The sequence below is a fragment of the Lutjanus erythropterus genome, chromosome 16 (assembly GCF_056507025.1).
Source record: "Lutjanus erythropterus isolate fLutEry1 chromosome 16, fLutEry1.hap2, whole genome shotgun sequence".
Taxonomy (NCBI): Eukaryota; Metazoa; Chordata; class Actinopteri; order Lutjaniformes; family Lutjanidae; genus Lutjanus; species Lutjanus erythropterus.
Window position 1 is genome coordinate 19,241,062 of NC_139332.1, and position 20,774 is coordinate 19,261,835.

Genomic DNA, 20,774 nt, shown 5'->3' on the forward strand with positions numbered 1-20,774 from the left:
AGAAAGCTCTGTCCACTGACGAGGAAGCTTTGGTCCGTGTCGCTGTGTTCCCCAGCACCTGTTTCTGCTGTCCCAAATGCCTGTACCCATGGACTCACACCCCCTCCTACAATAAGCACAAGTGACATTTCAATTTTACAAAGGAAAATGTTTTATTTATTCAAGTTGATTAAACTTAAAATGAACTTATAAACACGATTCCTCTAACTTCTACCTCTAACTTCTACTAACCCTTCTTTTATATAGTTTGAAGAAAACCTAAATAATGAAAACCTGCTGTGTGTTTAACAAACTTTAACATAAGACCTGGTTGCTTGTTTTCAAAATTATGAAAACACTGCACACAACCTAGTATGTTATGCTTAAAGACGTTTTCTCAAGAACAACTGAAGTTTATTATAAAGTTTATTTGACCAGGAAAGTTAATGTGTCATAACAAGTTGGCTTTTCAAATTCACATTACAATTTTAAGGCAGCCTGGACACTAACTTTTTTTTTTTTTTTACAGTTTATTTTTACAGTGTAGAAAACATATTTTATAAGTTGTTACTTTTTATGTAAAAAATCTTGATGTGTAAAATAACAAGTAACTAAAGTTGTCAGATAACTATAGTGGAGTTTAAAGTCCAGTATTTCCTCTGAGGTGTAGTGGAGTAGAAGTAGAAAGTGACATGAAAGACATGAATGACAAGAAAAGACTCAAGTCAAGTATAACTTACATCAAATTTGTGCTTAATAGCACTTGAGAACTTGTATTTAGTTACATTCCACTGTTACAAAAAGCTAAAAATGTTTAGGAAGGATGTATCTGGGTCACTTCTTTCTTTCCCTAGATTTCATATATATAAACTATTTGTTTTTTTGTAATTAGAAAAATAGTGTCACTAAGCTTCCAACAACTTTTTTGTCATTGTTTTGTCAATGTGAAATACACAGTCTTATGTCTCCTTCATGTTTCTGGGATGTGTTGTGCGAAGCAGCTATCTAGCTTTGTGTCAGTGTTTGTGTTTCTGTGATGTTTTTATCTTCTTTTGTATGAGGCAACGGACTGTAACACCGTGACCAAAACAAATTTCCCTTTGAGGACAATTAAGTTTACTCTAACTCTCTAACTCTGCAGTCACACTGATAGACATTTGTATATATTTTTATTATTATTTATTAACTGTTAAGTGTAAAAGGGTAGGGACTGAATTAATGGTTCATTATTGTGAAAACAAGCAACCATAACTTATCTTAAAGTGTATCAGAGACACACAGCAGGTTTTCATCACATATGTTTTCTTCAAACTGTTAAAAATAAGGGTCTCGGGAGAGTTTTAACCCTCAAATAATGCTGGGAAGTCTAATATGCTGATCATGTTTTTTTTTAGAAACTTGGTGAGTTGATTGAACTTTGTGCAGTACAATCATTCAACTCTTCATTTCAAGGCAAAAAACTTCAGTTTAGAAGAACTCATGTTTTCTTCAGTTTTCTGAAAATAAATAGTAGAAAGTTCAGCTAATGAGAAAAAATTGGTTGATTCCACTAATTGCTGTGTCACTTTTTACAGTGTAAGTTACAAAGCATATAGGTTCATATGCACACATAGCAGCTGTTATCAAACTTCTCAGCTGTAGTAGAAACGTCTCATCATAAATAAGACGGTCACGGTCTCCTTCTCCGTCACTGCCTGCATCACAACCATTTCGCGCGCGGAGTTCTCCTCACCTCTCGCCAACACCAGAGGGTGAGGGGAGGGTGGTCATCTTTGTAAACAAACCAGATGCAACCATCGGTAGGCGTTTATTTGTGCTCTTACAGAGAGTTTTTAGAGTTGCTTGTCTGCGATTCTTGACATCACGCTGATGGTCTTCACTCCTGCACTCCACCCCGCCTGCTGCCCACCGGAGCGCTGCCTGGACCACAGAGACGCACAGTGAGGAGGAGGAGGAGGAGGGGGAGGAGGGGGGAGAGCAGGCTGATGATAGCGGCTGTGGCGAGTCACACTCACTCTGCCAATTCAAACTATAGAAACAGCTGAGACGAAGTCAGTGAAAGAATGCTGGGTACTGTAGTCGGATATTTTGGAGATCCGCTGCATGGACATTGCGCGCTTCCTTCCTAGCCGTGTTTAGGAATTTATAACTGCATGCTTGCAGTGTATTTATGGTAGTAGCCTTCATAAAGTGATGGCAGCTCGGTAGGAGCTCAACTTGCTTGTTTTCTTGGAGTTAGTGCATGTGTAATTACTCCTCTGCACCTCGCTGATTACTTCTCACATCATGATCGCTGAAGGTCATGTTTCGGCGCGACGCACTTGTCCCAGCATTGTGCATCTGTTCTTTTGCGACCGTGACTTGATTTACAGATAACTTTGAAATCGTAACTAACCAAACCGAGACTGAAAAATAGCAGGAATGACATTTATACAAGTGTTTTGATCGGTAGACTAGTCTTAGTCCACTTTAAAGCCAAGACAAACCGGACAATGACTCGGTCCAAACTTTGCGCTGCGCCCCTGCGGATGATCCAGTGAAAAGTGTCAGATCATATGTAGTTTTTAATCGCGTCAGTCAGCCTGTGAAGATGTTAGGAAGCCCGTCAAACAACGGCGGAATCAGAATGTTGGTGCCCCCGGCTCCGAACGACGACCGGCGTGTAGAGTTCGTGGCTCTCACCGCAGTCCACACGGAGAGGAGCGAGCCGTCAACCCCGGAGCGCGGACACCCGTCTCACCGCACAGGTCTGTTGGGCACCCCGCTGCCCGGGCCGCCGGGACCCCGGGCCAACGCGTCTGCTTCGAGCAAACGCTTCAGAAAGTTGCAAAACTGTCTGTACAACGTGCTGGAGAGACCGAGAGGATGCGCATTCATCTACCATGCATTCATGTAAGTGTTTGATCAGAGTTTTTAATCGATCAGAACTTGGTTCTTGTGATGCATAACTACTTTCTAAAGTTTCGTGAGATCACATGCTACCAGGCCACATGAGGCTTGTTTCCAATCATGTGCTTTGATCAGCCAGCAGCCATCTGATGTATTTTGCAATTAACCAAGCAGAGTTGCTTGTGCGGCAATTATCACGGTCATATGCCATATATCATCACAACATGAGGTCTTCTGTGCAATTTCCCCTTGTCTCTGTCTGATTAAATCATCAGGAGGACCCTGGATACTTAATTGAATTTGTCCAGATCCACAGGGGGTAATTGACTCTTTTTTCAGAATCAAAACGCCCTTGTAAACATTTTGATGCCTGCTGATAGTTATACTTTTAAATTAATTATCTTGCAGCATGTTTGACTAATGAGTTTGTGATGTGTGAATGATATGTTGGAAAGTTTTGTAATGGCAAGAAGTGAAAAATAACATGTGAGGGGGCTGGAAAAACTTTCCTGTGACTGGACTTGTTTGTTGCAGCACTTTTCTGACAGCCGAAGTAAATAATGCATAAGTTTAAAGAAGGACTTGAACCCATTACGAGCCCATTACCTGACAGCTTTTTAACCAGATGAAGCATAGTCTCACCAATTAAACACGTGCACTAAACATTTAAGATCAAACTAAAGCAACTGCCTTTCTGCACTGTAGAAACTCTTCTGTCAGGGCCGTTAAGTACCCATGTGCCATATGCTCTATAATGTATACAATATGTAAACACTGGAAAAGTATGAGCTCACTGGTAGTGCTGGCTGTTCCCTTCTGTCAGACCAACAGCTCAGAGCTAAAACGTGAAACACAGCACTGATTTGTCTAAACCAAAGTGTACTGAATTGTCTTTCCTTTGAACGTGCACCCATTTCATCTTTAGATTTAAAGGCATGATATGCAACACTTTCCTTTAAATACAATGTATAGACTCGCATTGACGTTGTGGCGGCTGTATCTGCAAAGACCCTGCCCACTGCCTGTATATCCCTATTTTCTCATTATTTTGCTGTGCTCAGGGTGCAGTACTAACTCAAAACATCAATATTTGACGTCCTGGATCTTTGTGGTGCGTTTGCAAAAAGCTCAGTCAAATCCCAGTGATTCTATCATAAACTTCTTTAATACAGGATTTGTATGGGTGCTAGAAATCCTTGCACTGACTGAGTTTTAATATAGTGTTGTCAAGGTTTTAAAAGTGTTCAGATTTTGGATAAAGTGCTTGAAACTGCTTTAAATTGTAAATGCATTATGTTTTTTAATAAACCACCGCCCGACTGAATAGTTTGTTTTGTGGATAAGTTGAATATTGGCTCAGTCTGGTTGTATAGGATGCCAAGTCTGCCTAAAGTTAGGTGACACATTTTGCAACCTGAAACTTTCTTGTGTGTTCTTTTAATTTGTCACCTTTCTGTAGAGTTCTATCACAAAACATAACTTTGGTTATTTATAGCATGATAACGTCTGGTTTAATGTGGCAAAGAAGTGAAATAATTAGAGATGGCAAAATTACCTACATCCAGTAAAAGTACAGATGCCTGTGTTAAAACTGACTTTGGTAAAAGTAGAAGAAAAAGTAGAACTCTGAGTGAGAATTCTACCAACTGTCTCTGAGCAAAGCTAATTGAACCTCAGCTTTTCTCTGCAGTTGAGTTTTCTTCATGTTTTATGTATTTTACATCGCTTTTGTCTTATGTGTGTTGTGCATAATATGCAATACATCAATGCAAAATAGAAATAATAATTCACCTCAACTGCATTCAAACTATAGTAATGAGCCTGTTTTGAAAATGTAAAGGGTAGAAAGTACAGATGTTTATGTTAAAATGTTGGGAGTAAATGTAAAAAGTTGGCAGAAAAACAAATACTGAATCTATTTAAAATATGCCATTTACCACAGATGTGACATGCTGTTGAAAAGTGCTTGAATTTGACTTTAGAAAAAGTGTAGGAGCCCAGTTAATAACAAAATCAGAAATCAGTGTCCTTAAAGCTAGAAAAAGTAGGATTTGTATGAGCTGTTCGTAAACAGGCCAGAAAGACAGCTCATTGTTGAGGCTCATTTCCAGGATGTCAAATACCGTTTTGGGTTGGTAAAAAGTCCTGACACAGCAAAATAATGAGAAAATAAGGAAATACAGAAAGAGGGAAGGATCTCTGCAGATATAGCCACCACGTTCTAGTGTGTTGTAAGTGATGATTGAAAGGTATTATGTTTATATGCTAAAGTTTATACATTGTTTTTTGGAAAATGTTTCATATTATACCTTTAAGTGAAGTACAGGACAGCTGCACACCAGCAGCTGCATCCAGCTGTGTCTGCACCTGGCACATAGTGGTCAGAGCATTATGTGTGGGATCTCCTTGGACCGGGCCGTGCTTTCTGCGTCGTTGTTTAGACAAGTACAGCGTCCTCCCTGCCAATGCCATCATGTGTTTATAGCAGAGGGAAATCCCACTGCTGAGCCACGACTCTCATATGTGCTCTCATCATATACCGTCGGCACGTTAGCGAGTGCAGATCGGCTAGTCTTTCACTTCTGTCTGTTTGGTTCTTCCTTCCTCCTTTGGGATGGCAAACATGTCTTTGCAGCACACACGCACGGACAGAACTGCATGTCATGTACTGCCTCCACCCTGTGTGTTTCTCATTAAGAGCGATGGCCTTTGCAGGGTAGTCATGGGTGACATTCTCCCTGACATTACTGGCTGTCGTTGTGGATGGCAGCTCTGCCGTTGTTGTTATTTCTCTGTCAGTGAAGGCAGGGCAGGCGCTCTGAGGTGCCCAGATCAGGTTTCAGATGCCACGGCCTCAAAGACGGAGCTGGACTGACTTTAGAAGAGAGCCGCCTCTCTGCGATGGCCTGTTTTATGTCGCTGTCTTAACAGATTGTTCTATGTACCTGAGACTGAAATCTTTAGGGCTGCAACTCAGGATTACTTTAATTATCGATTAATCTGTCTTTTATTTGCATCGTTAGTTGTTTAGTCCAGAGGTTTTCAAAGTGACGGGCTCCAAACTGTTTCAGGGGAAGCTCAGTGAATGGAAATGAAAAAAAGGTGCCATTAGTTATCAAAAGGAGACCACATTGAATAGCTTAAAGGTTTGTGATTTGGTTAAAGAGATAGGGGTTTTAGGTAAATGTTCTAATTTTCCCACTTTTCGTGAGTCATAAACTAATAAATGCCTTTAAACAAATGCTTTTTTATGTATATGGTTTAGTCTGAAGTTATGTCCAACAGCAATATTAGGCTATTTTGGTTGAACTGAGTGTCGAAGGGATCAAATAACATGATCACGATCCCGTAAGCATACAGGAATTGAGCGAAATAAGCAAGTAAACTAAGGAGGACAGCTTTTACCAAGCTTTGTTTGAGGGGAGACCCACAGATCAGAGACCCCTGGTTTAGTCTATAAAATGTCAGAAAACTGTGAAAAATGCTCATCAGGATATCTCAGAGCCCAAAGTGACCTCTTCAGATTCCTTCTTTTGTCCAAAATACAGTCCAAACTAAGACTTTTCATTTACTATCATGAATGACGAAGGAAAGCAACAAATCCTTAAATTTAAGAAGCTGGAATCAGCAAATATTTGACATTTTTGCTTGAAAATTGACTGAACGATTGCATGTTACATTATCAAAAATAGTTGGCAATTAACTAATTGATTAATTGACTAATCATTACAGCTTATCTTTTCAAAAATCCCTGCACTTTGACATGATATATGTTGGGTGCACATATGCCTTGCTGAGTGCATCATTCTCGTGATAACCGTGCAGTTGTTTTGATTAATTACATGTGTGGCGTTCACAACGCAGAGAAGCTGTACCATGTGTGAGGAAAATTCACTGTGCGATGAAGCTCAATTAAGGTGGCGTTGATCTATTGTAATTAAATTGAGCCATATACTGCTGTGTGGGGCGCTGTGCTAACTTCCCTTGATCCTTTAATTAGTCCTGCATTGTAACGGGGGACGTTGGAACAGATGCACCACTTCTAGAGAGCCTCTCTTCGCAGGTGTGTGTTGGAGTGTGTGTGGAGACGGGGTGAAGTAGCTCTCCACTGTAATGCCTCTCCACGGGCACCCACTTAAGTCCCACTACACTCTTTAACTGTCACAGCTGCACATGAGATGCATCCTCACAGAGACAGATTTCTCTGCCAGATAAAGGTCTTGGGTAGCTTTAACATCCTGCCATCTAAACAGTTCAGGTTACACTATTGTAAACTGTTTCACATCTGTACGTTGACTCTCTATTGTGCATGAGACACTTACATACTTTCTCCTGAAAGTTCAACAACCATATGCTAATTCAGAGCTGGCACTGAGTTCCTCCTCTCTTCTCCTCCTGTAAACACAGCATTAGTTAAATGAGCAGACTCAACTAAAGACCTTGTTTTCTACACTACCAAAAAAAGGGAGTGAAGGGAGGTAGAAACTTGTTAAAAGAGACAATAGTGTTCCCGGAAAATGTCTGTGAAACTGTGAAAGATGTCTGGCTATGAAGAATTCCAACCTAATTGGTTGCTTAGATGACACTGCAGGTTCTTCCGTCCGCACACGCTCTGGTTCAAATGGTGCATAGTGCCGCTTGTCCTGTTATGGTCCCTTCACTGAGTCACTCACAGCAGACCTCTTTTGTCACCTTTGAATCCTCTGTCTTTGTTTCACCTGCAGTGAAACTTCAGTGTCAGCAGGAGGGACGGTCTGCTTGTCTGAGCTGGTAAAGTCTGTTAAACTAAAAAAAGAAAAAAAAAAATCCAATGGACCCAGAAAGAAAGTTTTGGTTGCAAGAAAGTGTGGAAGTTTCCAAGACTCTGTATAGTTCAGACACGTATCTCATTGTATTGTGTTAATGATGAAATGGTATGTGTAAATAGTATCTGTGTATGTTTGAGGAGCTATAGATTAAGACTGCAACTAAAGATAATTTTAATTAGTTTCATTTGACACATTCTTTTTTAATGAATAGTTTAGTGTATGAAAAGTGTGAAAAGAGTGATACAATTTCCCGGAAGAGTTTTACATTTTCAAAGATCTTGTTTTGTCCAACCAACAGTTTAAAACCCCAAAACATTTTTGCTTGATAATGGACTTAAAGGGTAACTTCAGTATTTTTCAACCTGGACCCTAATTCCTAAGGCTGCAACTAACTATTATTACTTATTATAATATTATATTATAATATTATTATAACTATTATTAACTATTATTTTCATTGTTAACTATTTTCTTGCTTAATTGTTTAGTTAGTTGTTTGGTCTATAAAATGTCAGAAGATATAATATAATATAGATTGTATACCATGGACTAGCCTAAAAATATTGCAGTATTATTTATAAGCCATATCACCCAGCTCTACTAACAATTCTTTAAATATTTGAATATTTAAATATTAATTAATTATTTTCTTGATTAATCAATGAATTATTTGGTCTAGCCAATGTTTCCCAAAGCCCAAGATGACATCCTCAAATGTCTTGTTGTGCCCACAACCCAAAGATACTCCATTTACTGTCGTAGAAGAGTAAAGAAACCAGAAATACTCACATTTAAGAGGCAGCAAAAACAAAAAAAAAATTGATTTATTTTTTCTTTAAAAAATTACTCATACTGGTTAATCAATTAGCAAAGTAGTTGATGATAAATTTAATTATTGATTCATAATCGCTTTATAATTAATTAATCAATTAATCATTGTAGCTCTGTTGTGTCCAGCTGTCAAAAAAAAAATGCGCCCAGTAACAGTGCTTGTTTTTGCCACTAATAGTGTATGATAACATTATGGAAATGATTCTTACAGAGACACAGAACCATGGGAAAAGAGGGTTCAGATGGGAAGACACAGAAGTTACCTTTTAAATGAATAATCAGAATTGTTGCAGATTCATTTCTGTCCACGGGGCTAACTGTTCCTGTCATCTGCGTGTGTGTTTATGCATGTGGCGTGTCTGTATGTAAACATACCCTATGTGCTTGGCAGATGACTGATGGCATGTAGAAGGATCATTTTCAGTGTTTCCCCTCACCTCTGACCTCTTACCCATTTCCACCATAGGCAGTGCCACATATAGACCCTTACATGAGGCCGCCTGTTTTGTAAATAGTAATCCATCCCAGCAGGAGGTCCTTTGGGGCCGTGGAGCTCCAGTCTGAAATCAGGCTACCATTCCCCGGTCAGGTCATACTAAACGGTGCCAGCTAATACCAGCACGGTGGAAATCCAAGAAGCGGTGCCACGCCATGACTTTGGCTGCCCCATCTTAGTCTTTTGCCTTGTTCTGTGTTCCCCAGGACCCCAGCCTGAAAATACAGTAATAGTGCATGCGGATGGATAGGAAAAGTAGTGGAGACCGAGCACTGATCAGCCAGAGTGATTGATTGGTTCTAAGGAGGGTGAAAATATACCAGTCATGTATTATTGATGTCTTACAAAAAGAGGAGCAGAGATGTGGAGCAAAATTATAACATGGAGTTTTTAGACTGGAGCTCGACAAGTATCATCTGTAAGTGGGTTCCAGAGAAATGTCTTTACAAGTACAGTAGTTGTTTTATGAGGGGCTCTGTGCTAACTCTCCTGACAGGCTAATTGAGTGTTCAGCAAATTTGTTCCTGAGAATATTATGCAACTGTTTGTTCATTTGCTCTGCTGGAGTTAAAGTTGAACTCTGTGATTTTTACGTGCCTAAATCAGGTTGATAGTCATGGCTAATCCTATTTCAGCTTGAAACAGGAAACAGCCAACAACCTCCAGTGTAAACGTCCAGTGTTTTGTTGTTCTTTCCATCCAACTTGACTTTTCCATCCAACTTGACTTCCTCCCTACATGGACATTTTCACTTCATAATAACACACCTGGGTGGCACGGTGGTGCAGTGGTTAGCGCTGCTGCCAAGACAGTCCTGAGTTCGAATCCCCCAGCTGGCTGGGGGAGGGGCCTTTCTGTGCGTAGTTTGCATGTTCTCCTCGTGTCTGCGTGAGTTCTCTCCGGGTTCTCCGGCTTCCTTCCACAGTCCAAAGACATGCATGCTAGGTTGATTGGTGACTCTAAATTGCCCGTAGGTGTGAATGTGAGTGTGAGTGGTTGTCTGTCTCTATGTGTCAGCCCTGCAATGAACTGGCGACTTGTCCAGGGTGTACCCCACCTCTCCCCCAGTGTCAGCTGGGATAGGCTCCAGCCCCCTGTGACCCTTTGTGAATAAGCGGTTACAGAAAATGAATGAATAACACACCTGTCTTTCTTAATTCAGAATGTTGTTGGTATGTTTTATTGTCACCTGGACACGATCTGGTGAGATATATGATATCAGTATATATGGGAACAATCTCATACATAAATTGACACAACAAATAAGAAAACTACTACAGTATATGTCCATGTGTTTCTAACAAATACAGTATATTACCATATTGTTTTTTCTGAAGCTGATGATTGAAGTAGCCAACAAGTGAGCTATCTCGCTTCCGTCTCATCTCTGCTGAGAGTTGCACATTAGCAGTACAGATCGGGCATGTGATAGTGACAATTACTACGAGTGCTTGAGAGCTTTGTGTAGCTTCCATGTAAATATATTTTGTTCTGGGGCACTTGCTAAAACAGCTGATTCTGTTGTTTAGATTTGGAGGACAGTTCTCCAGAAAGCCTGAGTTACAAACTGCAGGTGTGGAGTTTACCAGGAGGAAGGATTTGACAAAAAGATGTTATCAAGGTCCATCATAGAAACGGTGTTTGTGGAGCTTTACCCATAGCAGGGATTAAACGTGAGGATATCTTGGCCTCCACTGCTTCGATTTTGGCATTTCTGTTTTAAATTTGTCTCTGTGTCTCTCTATGGCATTGTGGTATTAAATCCCAGTAGTACCACTGTAAGTTGTCTGTTTGCAAACGGCACACTGATCATACATCATCTCACTTCTTGAGAGAAGTCGACAGGGATAGCCCTGCCTTTGATCTGACACAGTAGCTTTACAAATTTCTAAAGTAAACTCTCGGATGTTGGATAAATCTCTGCCAGATGAACCCTTAAGTGTCCACGCTGTGTTGGAATGCCTTCACTTTAACCTTTTATGGCACAAGGATCAGTGATGGTGTCTGTTTATGAAAGCTTGCGTCTAAAGCCACATTATTTATAGATGTGGAGGGAGATACCAACAACAGGACTTGCATGCTCTCCATAACCTTTCCATGGATGGTTTGGTCAAATATATATATGGCTTTGGTTAATTGTTCACACATCTTTTGTGCTCACAGTGCTGTACACAGAATGCAGCTTGCAAGCTTTTCATTAAAGGTGAATTGCCTTTCTGACATTATTAAACTCATTTAGCCCAGACAGCTTGTTGATTGAATGTGTTCCCTCTATCTGTCTATCCTTGCAGTTTTCCCTCCCTCTGAACCCTGTCCGAGCCAGCTAATCTACTTTCTCACCTGGGTCATGGAAACAGTCTGGTCTGCTTTTGCAGGTTTTCAACCACGCGACACAAAATTCACTAAAATTGCTCCATCGCACTGCCTCCAGCATCCTCCAAAAACCACTGACGCACCTTCATTATTAATGATTTAAGTAATGAAAATCAGAAAATAGCTTTTTGTTTTGTTGTTTGCTTTTTTAGTCTGCACATGAATGTGTTTTTATTGATGACTAAGTAAGACAGAAAGAAGGGTGGAGAGGGAAGTGGCACCATAAAGTAGTGAAGGTAGAAAGCCACTCGGCACTTTGTGCGGGGTTTTTAACCTGCTCAGGACTGCAGATTGGATGGTTGTTGTTCATTTACCGCTGCTGTTTCTTTTTATCTGTTCACCTCAGCAGGTTGTGTAAATTCTGCTCCATTAAGAATCCTTTATGGCCCAAATGCCTTTGCTCCTCCGTCACTCTGGCTCTCTCTCCTCCATCATTCCCTTCTTTCCTTTCGTCATCATCTCTCATTTGTTGTACTGCCCTGTCTAATTGACTTCCCGCCTCTCTATCTCTTGCCCTTTCTTCCTCTCAGTCCTGATTGGCTGGTCTGTTTATGTTTAATAGTATGCAAGATCAACTATCAGCCTGGGGAAATATGAAGAGGATGAAAACATAAATAAATAGATAAATAAGTAATAATAGTCACATAAAGGAGTTATAAGTTAGTATGTTTAGCAATTAGTTGAGAAATCGATAAATTGTTTGACAATTATTTTGAAACTGGATTAATGTTCCTGTTTCAGATTTTTTAATGTGATTGTTTACCACTTTTTTTTGTCATATACAGTGTTGGAGAAGCTACGCTGAAAGCATAGTTTTGCAAGCTGCCTATTAGTTCACACTGGACAAAAGAAAAGCAGCTCTAGCAAGAAATCTAGTTAGGTTAAGTAAAGCTACTGTTTAATTTTATTACTCAAAATTTTGAAATTACACTTCTTACTGGTCAGAAAGTAGTTGTTGGAAAAGGAATACCATAATGATAAAAATGTATTTGAGAGAGAGTAATTTTTGTTCATTATTCTTGAAATGGAAATGAAGAAATATCAAACTAACTAACCCACACTTATCTAACTACATACACGTGTTGTAAACTGTTGTCCTGATGTTTTCATGCTCACCTTAAGTATTTCCGTTGCCACTTTTGGCAATACCAAGTTAAACCATGATGATCAACAGTGTGTTGATTTGAGTTATCATTTTACCAGTATTATTGCAGCAAGTTGTGCTGAGTCAGGCCCACGATGGACCAACTTCTGGACCCTAGCCCCTCTTCTACCCCTAAAACAATAGGACCAGAGAAAAAGACATTTTTAAAACTCTCTATGTTCAGCTCCCAGTACTTTTGTAGCTTCTAACTGAATCTCTGTGTTTGAAGTATAGCTTCTCTCCTGTGCTGCTGTTTGTACTTTCAGGTATCTGTTTTATTTCACTGCTTCATATTCGCTTTCAGCTGTATGAGTCGTGTCATGTACAATTTAATGGCATGTCTTGGTGAGCGTGCTGCTTGCAAACATGTTATCTCAGTCTCCCATTCCAAGCATGTAGGAAAACCTGCAGTGGCTGCAAAACTCGCACAAAAAAGAAAGGCCATATCTAGAGCCAGTGCTTGCTTTGTCCGCTTTGGACTACTGTCAAAACATGCAAGAGGACCTGCACCCTCTGTATATACAAACATCTTGGTCTAAAGGGTAGGAAAAACAAAGCAGTTCTTAGTTTCAGATGATTATACACTAATGAAAACATACTCATAAACATTATATTCCATTTCTGCCATATTCTGCCAATTAATCCCTGTAAATCTTACACAATGGACTTTGAAGTTATTGCTCATGAAATCCAAACTTTCCTGATTTTGCTGCTTTATAATGAAGTCTTTTAAATGACAAAATTATTGGGGACTTTTTTTTTTTTTTTTTACGAAGAATTCATAGGAAATTAAAGGTTTTTATTCACTGTTTTATAGCTGCTCAACTTAAGACAAGTGTGTCATCAGTTAAAGACACACCTTCGCATGGATAGCCTTGTTGTAATGAAGATGCAAGTCCCTGCTGTCCTGGGCTGATGTGCCAAGTCAAACGGTGTCAAACCAAGCCAGCATATGTGTCTGGGAAAGGCCTAAAGGTCTTTCTTCCCCTTTTACACCTGGCCTGTGTATGTGTGCTTGTGTGTGTGTGTGTGTGTGTGTGTGTGTGTCACATTCAGCAGCAACTGCTTTAACCTCCTTGCCTTTCCCCCTCACGGCCGTGGCTTTATTTTTCCATAGAGCAGCTCACTACCCACCAACACCAGAGTGTGACACAGAGGACAAGCAGAGGAAGGGAGAAGGATTAGGAGGGAGCTTGATTTTGGTTGGATGAATGATAATAATGTGATACCCTATCGATCGCTGTAGGAAAATTCTCTTTCCGCTTGTCCCCTACCACAACAGCAAGAGCCCTGGAGCTGGTAAGGATCTAGTGTCTTGCTCAAGGGCACTTCAGCAGAGCAGAAAGGTCCTGGGATTGAAAGGTAGTTTCTCAAAAACCAACAGGGATGGAAAAAAGAGAGGATTTGTCAGGAGCATACACTGTAAAAATAAACTATTGTTTTAACTTAAAAAGTTAAGTGTCCAGGCTGTCTTAAAATTTTAAGGCAGCTTTAAAAGAAGTAATTTTGTAATGATTCAAAACATAACTTTCCTAGTCAAATAAACAGATTTTTTTCTCAGTTGCACTTGAGAAAACATGTTTAGTAATCTTAAGATATTAAGTTGAACTATTAACAGTTCAGTCACACTGATGAAAATTACAAATAAATTCGATTTCCCTTTTCCTTTTCTCAGTTTTAAGAGTTAGGTCCTGCCTTACTTATTTTAAAATGTGTTCATCATCGTGTATGTTTCCTTCAGACTATAAAAAATATATTTAAAAATGCATTGTGGGAAGTCTGCTAATATGCTGATCATGTTTCTTTAGAAACTTAATTTAATGAGCTGATTGATCTCTATACAGTACATCCATTCAGCTCATGTTTTCAAGTCAGAAGTCTTCAAGTTAGAAGAACCTATGTTACTAAATATTGAAGTTTCTGTAAACAAACACTGGAAAATTTAAGTTTAATGTGAATAAATAACACATCTGTATTAACATTAAGTTTACGAGAAAAGATTAGTTGATTCCTCTAAATTCCTGTATGATTTTTTACATTGTACAGTATGTGCAGGAACATTGGCTAAAACGTAAATAAGTATCCCTGTTTTGGAGGTGTCTTCTCGTCCTTCAAAGCAGGGAACGAGGGATTTGTGTGGGCACAGAGGGAAAGGTACAGAGAAGAGAATAGGAGTGAGTCGGAAAAAAAGGAGAGTCGAGGTTAGTTGATGTATTAATTTCTCCTTTCGGGGCAAAATGTGTCTCCCTGGGGAGGAGACTGTCTGTCCTGGGAAGGCCGACCAGAATCAGGTTTCCCCCCCCAATAACCAGCCCTGCTCTCTTCGCTTGCTTTCACCCAAGAACAGGACATATATCCACACACACATGATTACCGTGGGGGGCGGGGGGGCAAACTACTGTTGTTTATTTACTTGACAGTGTAGAACACGTAAAAAAGGCTGAAGGTGAAAACATGCAGAAACACACACACTCAGCAGCTATACAAAATGGTCCTGTTTGAGTGTCCTGCAGATAGGTGATCAGTTGGGGTTTTGACACACTCTAATCTGCAGTAATCTGTGTTTATGTAATGTTATTGTCGCTGAAGCAGGCCAGGAATACTGTGGCATTTGGCCACGAGGGTTGGAGGGAAATGCCAAGAGTTTATTTTGACGAGTCGAGACCCTCTAAACACTCCAGATCTGCTTTCACAGCCAGGAAAATCCAGTGGTAGTCTACCTCCTCCCCTTTCACTGTATATCTTATTATTACATCTCTCCATCGCACTGCAATATATAGCATCAGAGATTTCTGCAGAGGTGGCGAGTCTGTAGACATACTACAGGAGAGGCAAATACTGACAAATTGTTGTGTCAGTTTCTTGTAGCAGTCATTCATTTAAACAAAATGCTGTAGGTGGGGAGTTGTTAATTTTCTGGGATTTTTGCCAGTGTATCCCTTCTGTGTTCTCAAGAGACTGTACTGTTCAAACTACATGTTCTTCTTATCTGCTGACACAATTCTGTGCGCACAGTGATGCTGAGGAAGTGAAACAAATTAGTTATTAATTAAAAAATTTAGAGCTGCAAAGATTAATCTGTTATTTAAAACCTCACCAACTGTTTTGACAATTGATTAATCAGTTTGAGTATTTTTTTTTAGAAAAAAGTCACAATTCTCTGATTCAAGCTTTTTTAATGTGAATATTTTCTGGTTTCTTTACTCCTTTGTGACAGTAAACTGAATATCTTTGGGTTGTGGACAAAACAAGACATTTGAGGACATCATCTTGGGCTCTGGGAAACAGTGATCAACACTGTTTTTTTTTAAAAATAATTTTATAGACCAGCCAACTAATTGATAAAAAGATAATCGACAGCATGCTACAATACATTGTACATGCTTAATTTGTTTCTGTTCATTTTTTAGTTGTTTTTTTTTAAATTAAAATTATCAGTCCCTCTAATACCGGAAATGTTACCGTAGTTGCAATATTATTAAATCATTCAGCCCGAATTCATAAATGTTTTAATGGAAAAGTTCTTTTCCATTGGAGATGTGTGAAACACGTTGGAGCCTAATTCGCATACAGAGATACAAATACACCTGATCGTTGAAGTGGCCACCTGCTTCTTCAAGTATCAGTATGAACACAAAATTTAGAGAACAAGCATAATTTTCTGTTTCTATCCAACAGCAGTTGCTTTTCATTAAAGTTGGGGCAGCTTATTTTTTTGCATCATCTGGCACAACTGCCATAATGGCAATTCAAGAGAGAAAACTAGTTCCGCCCCTCCTCTTAGCTTTGTATTCAGGCTCTAGAGAATCTAGTCCATGACCGGAGACTTTTACCAATCAGAGGTCAATAAGATTTTAGCGTCTAAAAACACAAGTATTTGACAACCTTGGAATGAGGCTCAATAATCAACTATCTTTCCTTAGAATTACTTCTTGCACATTTAAACTTGCACATTTAAGCAAGTTTTAAACAGCCTTAAAACTTTTAAAAAATGTCTCCCTAATCTGTGCATTTGCACTGTATGACAGTACATGGCAAAAAAGATTTAAAAAAATTGGCAGACAAGACCTCAGTCAATCCTGATTTGTGCTGATTAATCAATATTACCTTCCCTCTAATTTACTGCTAAATTTCACCCAACACCTCCTCTGCCCAGCTGCTCTGGGAGCTTTCTTTACTGTGCTGCCACCGCTTTGGTTTTCACCATGCCCTGCTTTAAATCAACGTAACACTGGACTGTCAAAACCCTGCGACCCAGCAGTTAGGGAAAATAGGACAATTAGGACTTTGGTGACGATAGACGGCCCTGCCAGTAAAGTCTGACTCTCTTTTGACTGGAAATGTATTGTGTCATACCATGGGGCAGCTGCTCTGTAACGTCACCCTCTGTAAATGTTACACTGTTATACGCCTCTGTTAAATCGTGCTTGTATACAAAGGCAGAGAACTGTACTCAGCTTGGGAACAAAGTCACCTTCTGTACTGTAACCATCCCTGGCAGCTCGGTATGTGAGTTTCCACTCAAAGTTCAAATGATTTTCTCCAGTGTCCACAATGAGGTGCTCGCTGAGCCTCAGTGATCCTCACCCGCCTTTAACTCTTCTGTTCAATGACAAAAAGTATCAATGAATGGGATAAGTGTTCATCACGGTGTTGTGTGTGTTAGAGTGATGAAGAGTGCTTAGGAGGCAGGGGTCTTTGTGTCGCCAGCGGCTGCGTAGACCATAAGGCAGGCAGAAAATAAATCAATAGCTTTAGCCTTGCTATTATCTCTCAGCTGCACACTTAAGGTCTGACCCTTTGAGAGGCTGCTGCTGCACGCCACCGATTATCAGCGGATCCTGAATAATGTGGAAACTAACTCCGTAGCTAACTGCTGATAAGCAATTAACATGTTAGTGTGTAGTAATGTGGGAAAGGCCTCTCCCTCAGTGGTCTACATGACAACAGCTCTGCAGCATTAAAGGATAAGTGATGATGAGTTGAACGGTGACAGGTTTTAGGTGCTGATGCAGGACTGAGGAAATGTAATCAAAGGTAACAGGAAATGTTTTTAAAGATGGCTCCAGGGACAATATCAGGTTCAAGAAATTATCTTAAATTATTTGTCTGTCGGAGTGATATGGCTGATATGAGATCCTCCACCGGGATGTTATTTTATATCCTTAAATTGATATATACAGTACTGTGATATTGTACATTTTATGGAAAATCAATTGAGAGATTGTCCGTCTGGTTTTGGCTAATCCAGCAAATAAAACACCTGACATTAACAAATCAATGAGCTTCATCACATCAATGCAAATACCATACACAAAACCAATGTCATTATAAATCAGTCCTGCTCATCGATTCGATTTTAAATGGAGGGCTACCTCGGGATTAACGTTATGGCAGCATCTCTCACGGTAGACAAATTAATATAGTCCCCTGGTATATGTATACTGTTATATGGTCCAACCCTCATTGTCAGATAGGGATTTTTAAGCTCTTTTTAGATGTGAAAACAAAGTTGCTAGAAACATTTTAAGTGTTGTAAATTCTTAAGATAAAAGCTTGGCAGCTTTATAAAAGCTGAATGAAAACTGAACTGAATTTGGTGTGAGTAAAGACAGATCATCTATGGCAGTGGTTAGCAAGTAGGACTCCAAGGCTTCCAGAGGGGTCCTTGAAAAGTTTCATTCATTTAAATAATCATAATATCCTAAAATATTTTTTAGCAAAAGCCGTCATGGTCTGTCCGTCCATCCAATTCTTGTGAACGTGATATTTCAAGAACGCCTTGACAGAATTTCTTCAACTGCAGATGCAAACGTCCACTTAGACTCAAGGAGGAATGGATAAGGAATGTCAGAAGTCAAAGTGACTATGACCTTACAAAACACATTTTTGGCCATAACTCTAGAACTATTTCACTAATTAAGACAAAATTGCACATTATTCCAGTGGACAACATCAGGGGGTCCGCAGTATCTTCTCTATCTTTTTAGGGCTCCTTGGATAACAAAAAAGTTGAGAACCTCTGATCTACACTGCTTGTCCCTGCAGAGGTGGGCCAGTCTGACTGATGTGTTTAGGTCCTCAAACAGCTTCTGTATATCAGACTGTGTCCCTCCAGCTGGTTATTGTTCAGGTATTAGATTTTATTCCTTGTCCATGTGTTTGTATCTTTACCCCATCAGGCACAAGAGCGCTGTGGATATAGTTTTCAGGCTGCATGACTGTGCAGGCATACCTGGTGTGTTTGCACAGTTGTAGAGGCACCATTGCTACAACATCCCCAGGTTTTTCAGCATACCTTCGTCAAGAGCTGCTGTACATCTTACTTGCCATTTAGAGCGAACTCTCTTGCTCTCTCTACTTGTTGTCTGTCTCTTGTCTCTCTAGATTCTGGGATAGCCCAGCAGGTCTCTGTGTCTTTCTCTTGTTGTCCCTGCCTGGCTGCGCCCGCATGCAAGGCCCATCTTAAGTGTTGTTAAGATCATTTTAATTTATAACGGCAGTCACTATAAACATGTGAGGAAGCAGCACCATGGAGACGGAGCTCAAACAAAATCACAATGTAGGACAGTATTTATAAGGCCTGCCTGGCCTGCAGAAAGCGCTTTGCAATGTGTGTGTGTGTAAATATATATATATGTATATATACACACACACACACACACACATATATATACTGTGTGTGTGTGTGTGTGTGTGTGCTGTGTTCGTGATTGCTCATGTGGCTGAGTGTGCATGCTGTCAGAAAAGGTCTTGATTGGCGCTAGTGCACATTTACAAAATGTGTGTGCATTCATGCATGTGTAGGTTTATGGAGATTGTGTGTGCGTGTGTGTGTGTGTGTGTGTGTGTGTGTGTGTGTGTAAATGCCTGGCCGGTGGTATTGTGGATAGAACATAAACAATAATCAAATGTTAACGATGGAGCCGTAATTACGCAGGCAGCCTGCCACGCTTGTGAGATATTTTATTTTTCCTGTGTTCTGTGCCCTCCTGCTCTCAATACTTTATTTGCACAGGTCCTTGTCATTTCCAGAGTCATGGTTACTTATTCAGTTCCTGTTGCTGGAAAGTGCATCTTTAAGCTTTCTCTTTCTCTTAGCTACACCTGCTTGTCTGTTTTTCTACCCTCCCTTTCCCTTTGTTGTTTCTTTCTCCTTCTATAACTCTTCACACCTTTATTAAGCCTCTTTTTATTTATTTTTCTCTCTGTCCTGGTTTCTCAATACGAGAGCTGAAATGATTAATTGATTAATCAATTAGTTGTCAACTATTAAATTAATCACCAACAACTTTGAGTCTTTTTTTTTTTTCTTCATTTGTAAAAAAAACATTTCTATACACCACATAAAAACAAAGAATACAGTGTGGGGGCACACCAGCTAAATAACCATGATACCACATGTCATTATTGTCTAAAGAAAATCACAGAATGGTATACCACTATGATATATACGGCCCATTTCTCATATTTTCTTTTTTAAAAGAAATTCTTGAATGTGAATATTTTCTGGTTTCTTTACTCCTGCGTAAGTGCACGCTCATTATGGACAGGTAATAGATCTTAAATTGCATTCATAATGGTCTTCAAAAGGTCTTAAAAAGTCTTAAATGTAACTTGTAAATGTAACCTAAAATCTCTGGATAAAACCTCAGGATAATGAAAAAAAATCATTAGTTGCAGCCCTACTCACTACACGAGGTGATGCCATGTCAACTGGTTTCAGTGTAAGCAGAGGAGGAGGGGGGAGAAACTTTGTCCAAAAGTCATCGTGCCCAGTTTGCTACATCTGCTGCTGCCTCTCTGGCCTCACATCACACTAATTCACTCCCTTTTTACGACAGAGATACAATTTAGTATGTAATATAATGATAAGTTATTGATGACAAGGTTTCAGTTGATGTCAAAACATGTTTTCTTGTAGAGAATACAGACATTTAACTACAAACATAAACGTAAACCTGCCACATCAACCTGTCCTCATTTTTGTTATTTTGTTATGATGTGATGCAGGAGGCCAGCCTGACTTTTGCAGTTTTTTTTCCTCCCTTTGCAAAAAACAGCTGTTAGCACTGCTCTAGTCTGTCCCTACATGCCGACAACCATGTTCACCCTGTGTGTGTGTGTGTGTGTGTGTGTGTGTGTGTGTGTGTGTGTTTGTGTCGGTGGGCCCTCTGGTCTTCTCTTGGCCCTGAGATTAAAGCAATGTCAGCAAGTGTGTGATGAGACCTCACAGACGATACCTCATCTCTCT

General features: G+C 39.8%; 1 protein-coding gene across 3 annotated transcripts in view; it reads left to right on the top strand.

Annotated features, from left to right (window-relative positions):
* Positions 1 to 1,810: 1,810 nt before the first annotated feature.
* kcnq4 (potassium voltage-gated channel, KQT-like subfamily, member 4) overlaps positions 1,811 to 20,774 on the top strand; it is a 61,270-nt gene continuing 42,306 nt past the window's right edge. For all 3 annotated transcript variants that reach the window (XR_014772028.1, XM_084738774.1, XM_084738775.1), the window contains exon 1: positions 1,811 to 2,871. Coding sequence is in view for 2 of the 3 variants with exons in the window: in XM_084738774.1 (XP_084594900.1) it covers positions 2,570 to 2,871 (302 nt within the window). In the remaining variant the exon portion in view is untranslated. The remainder of the gene's footprint in view (positions 2,872 to 20,774) is intronic.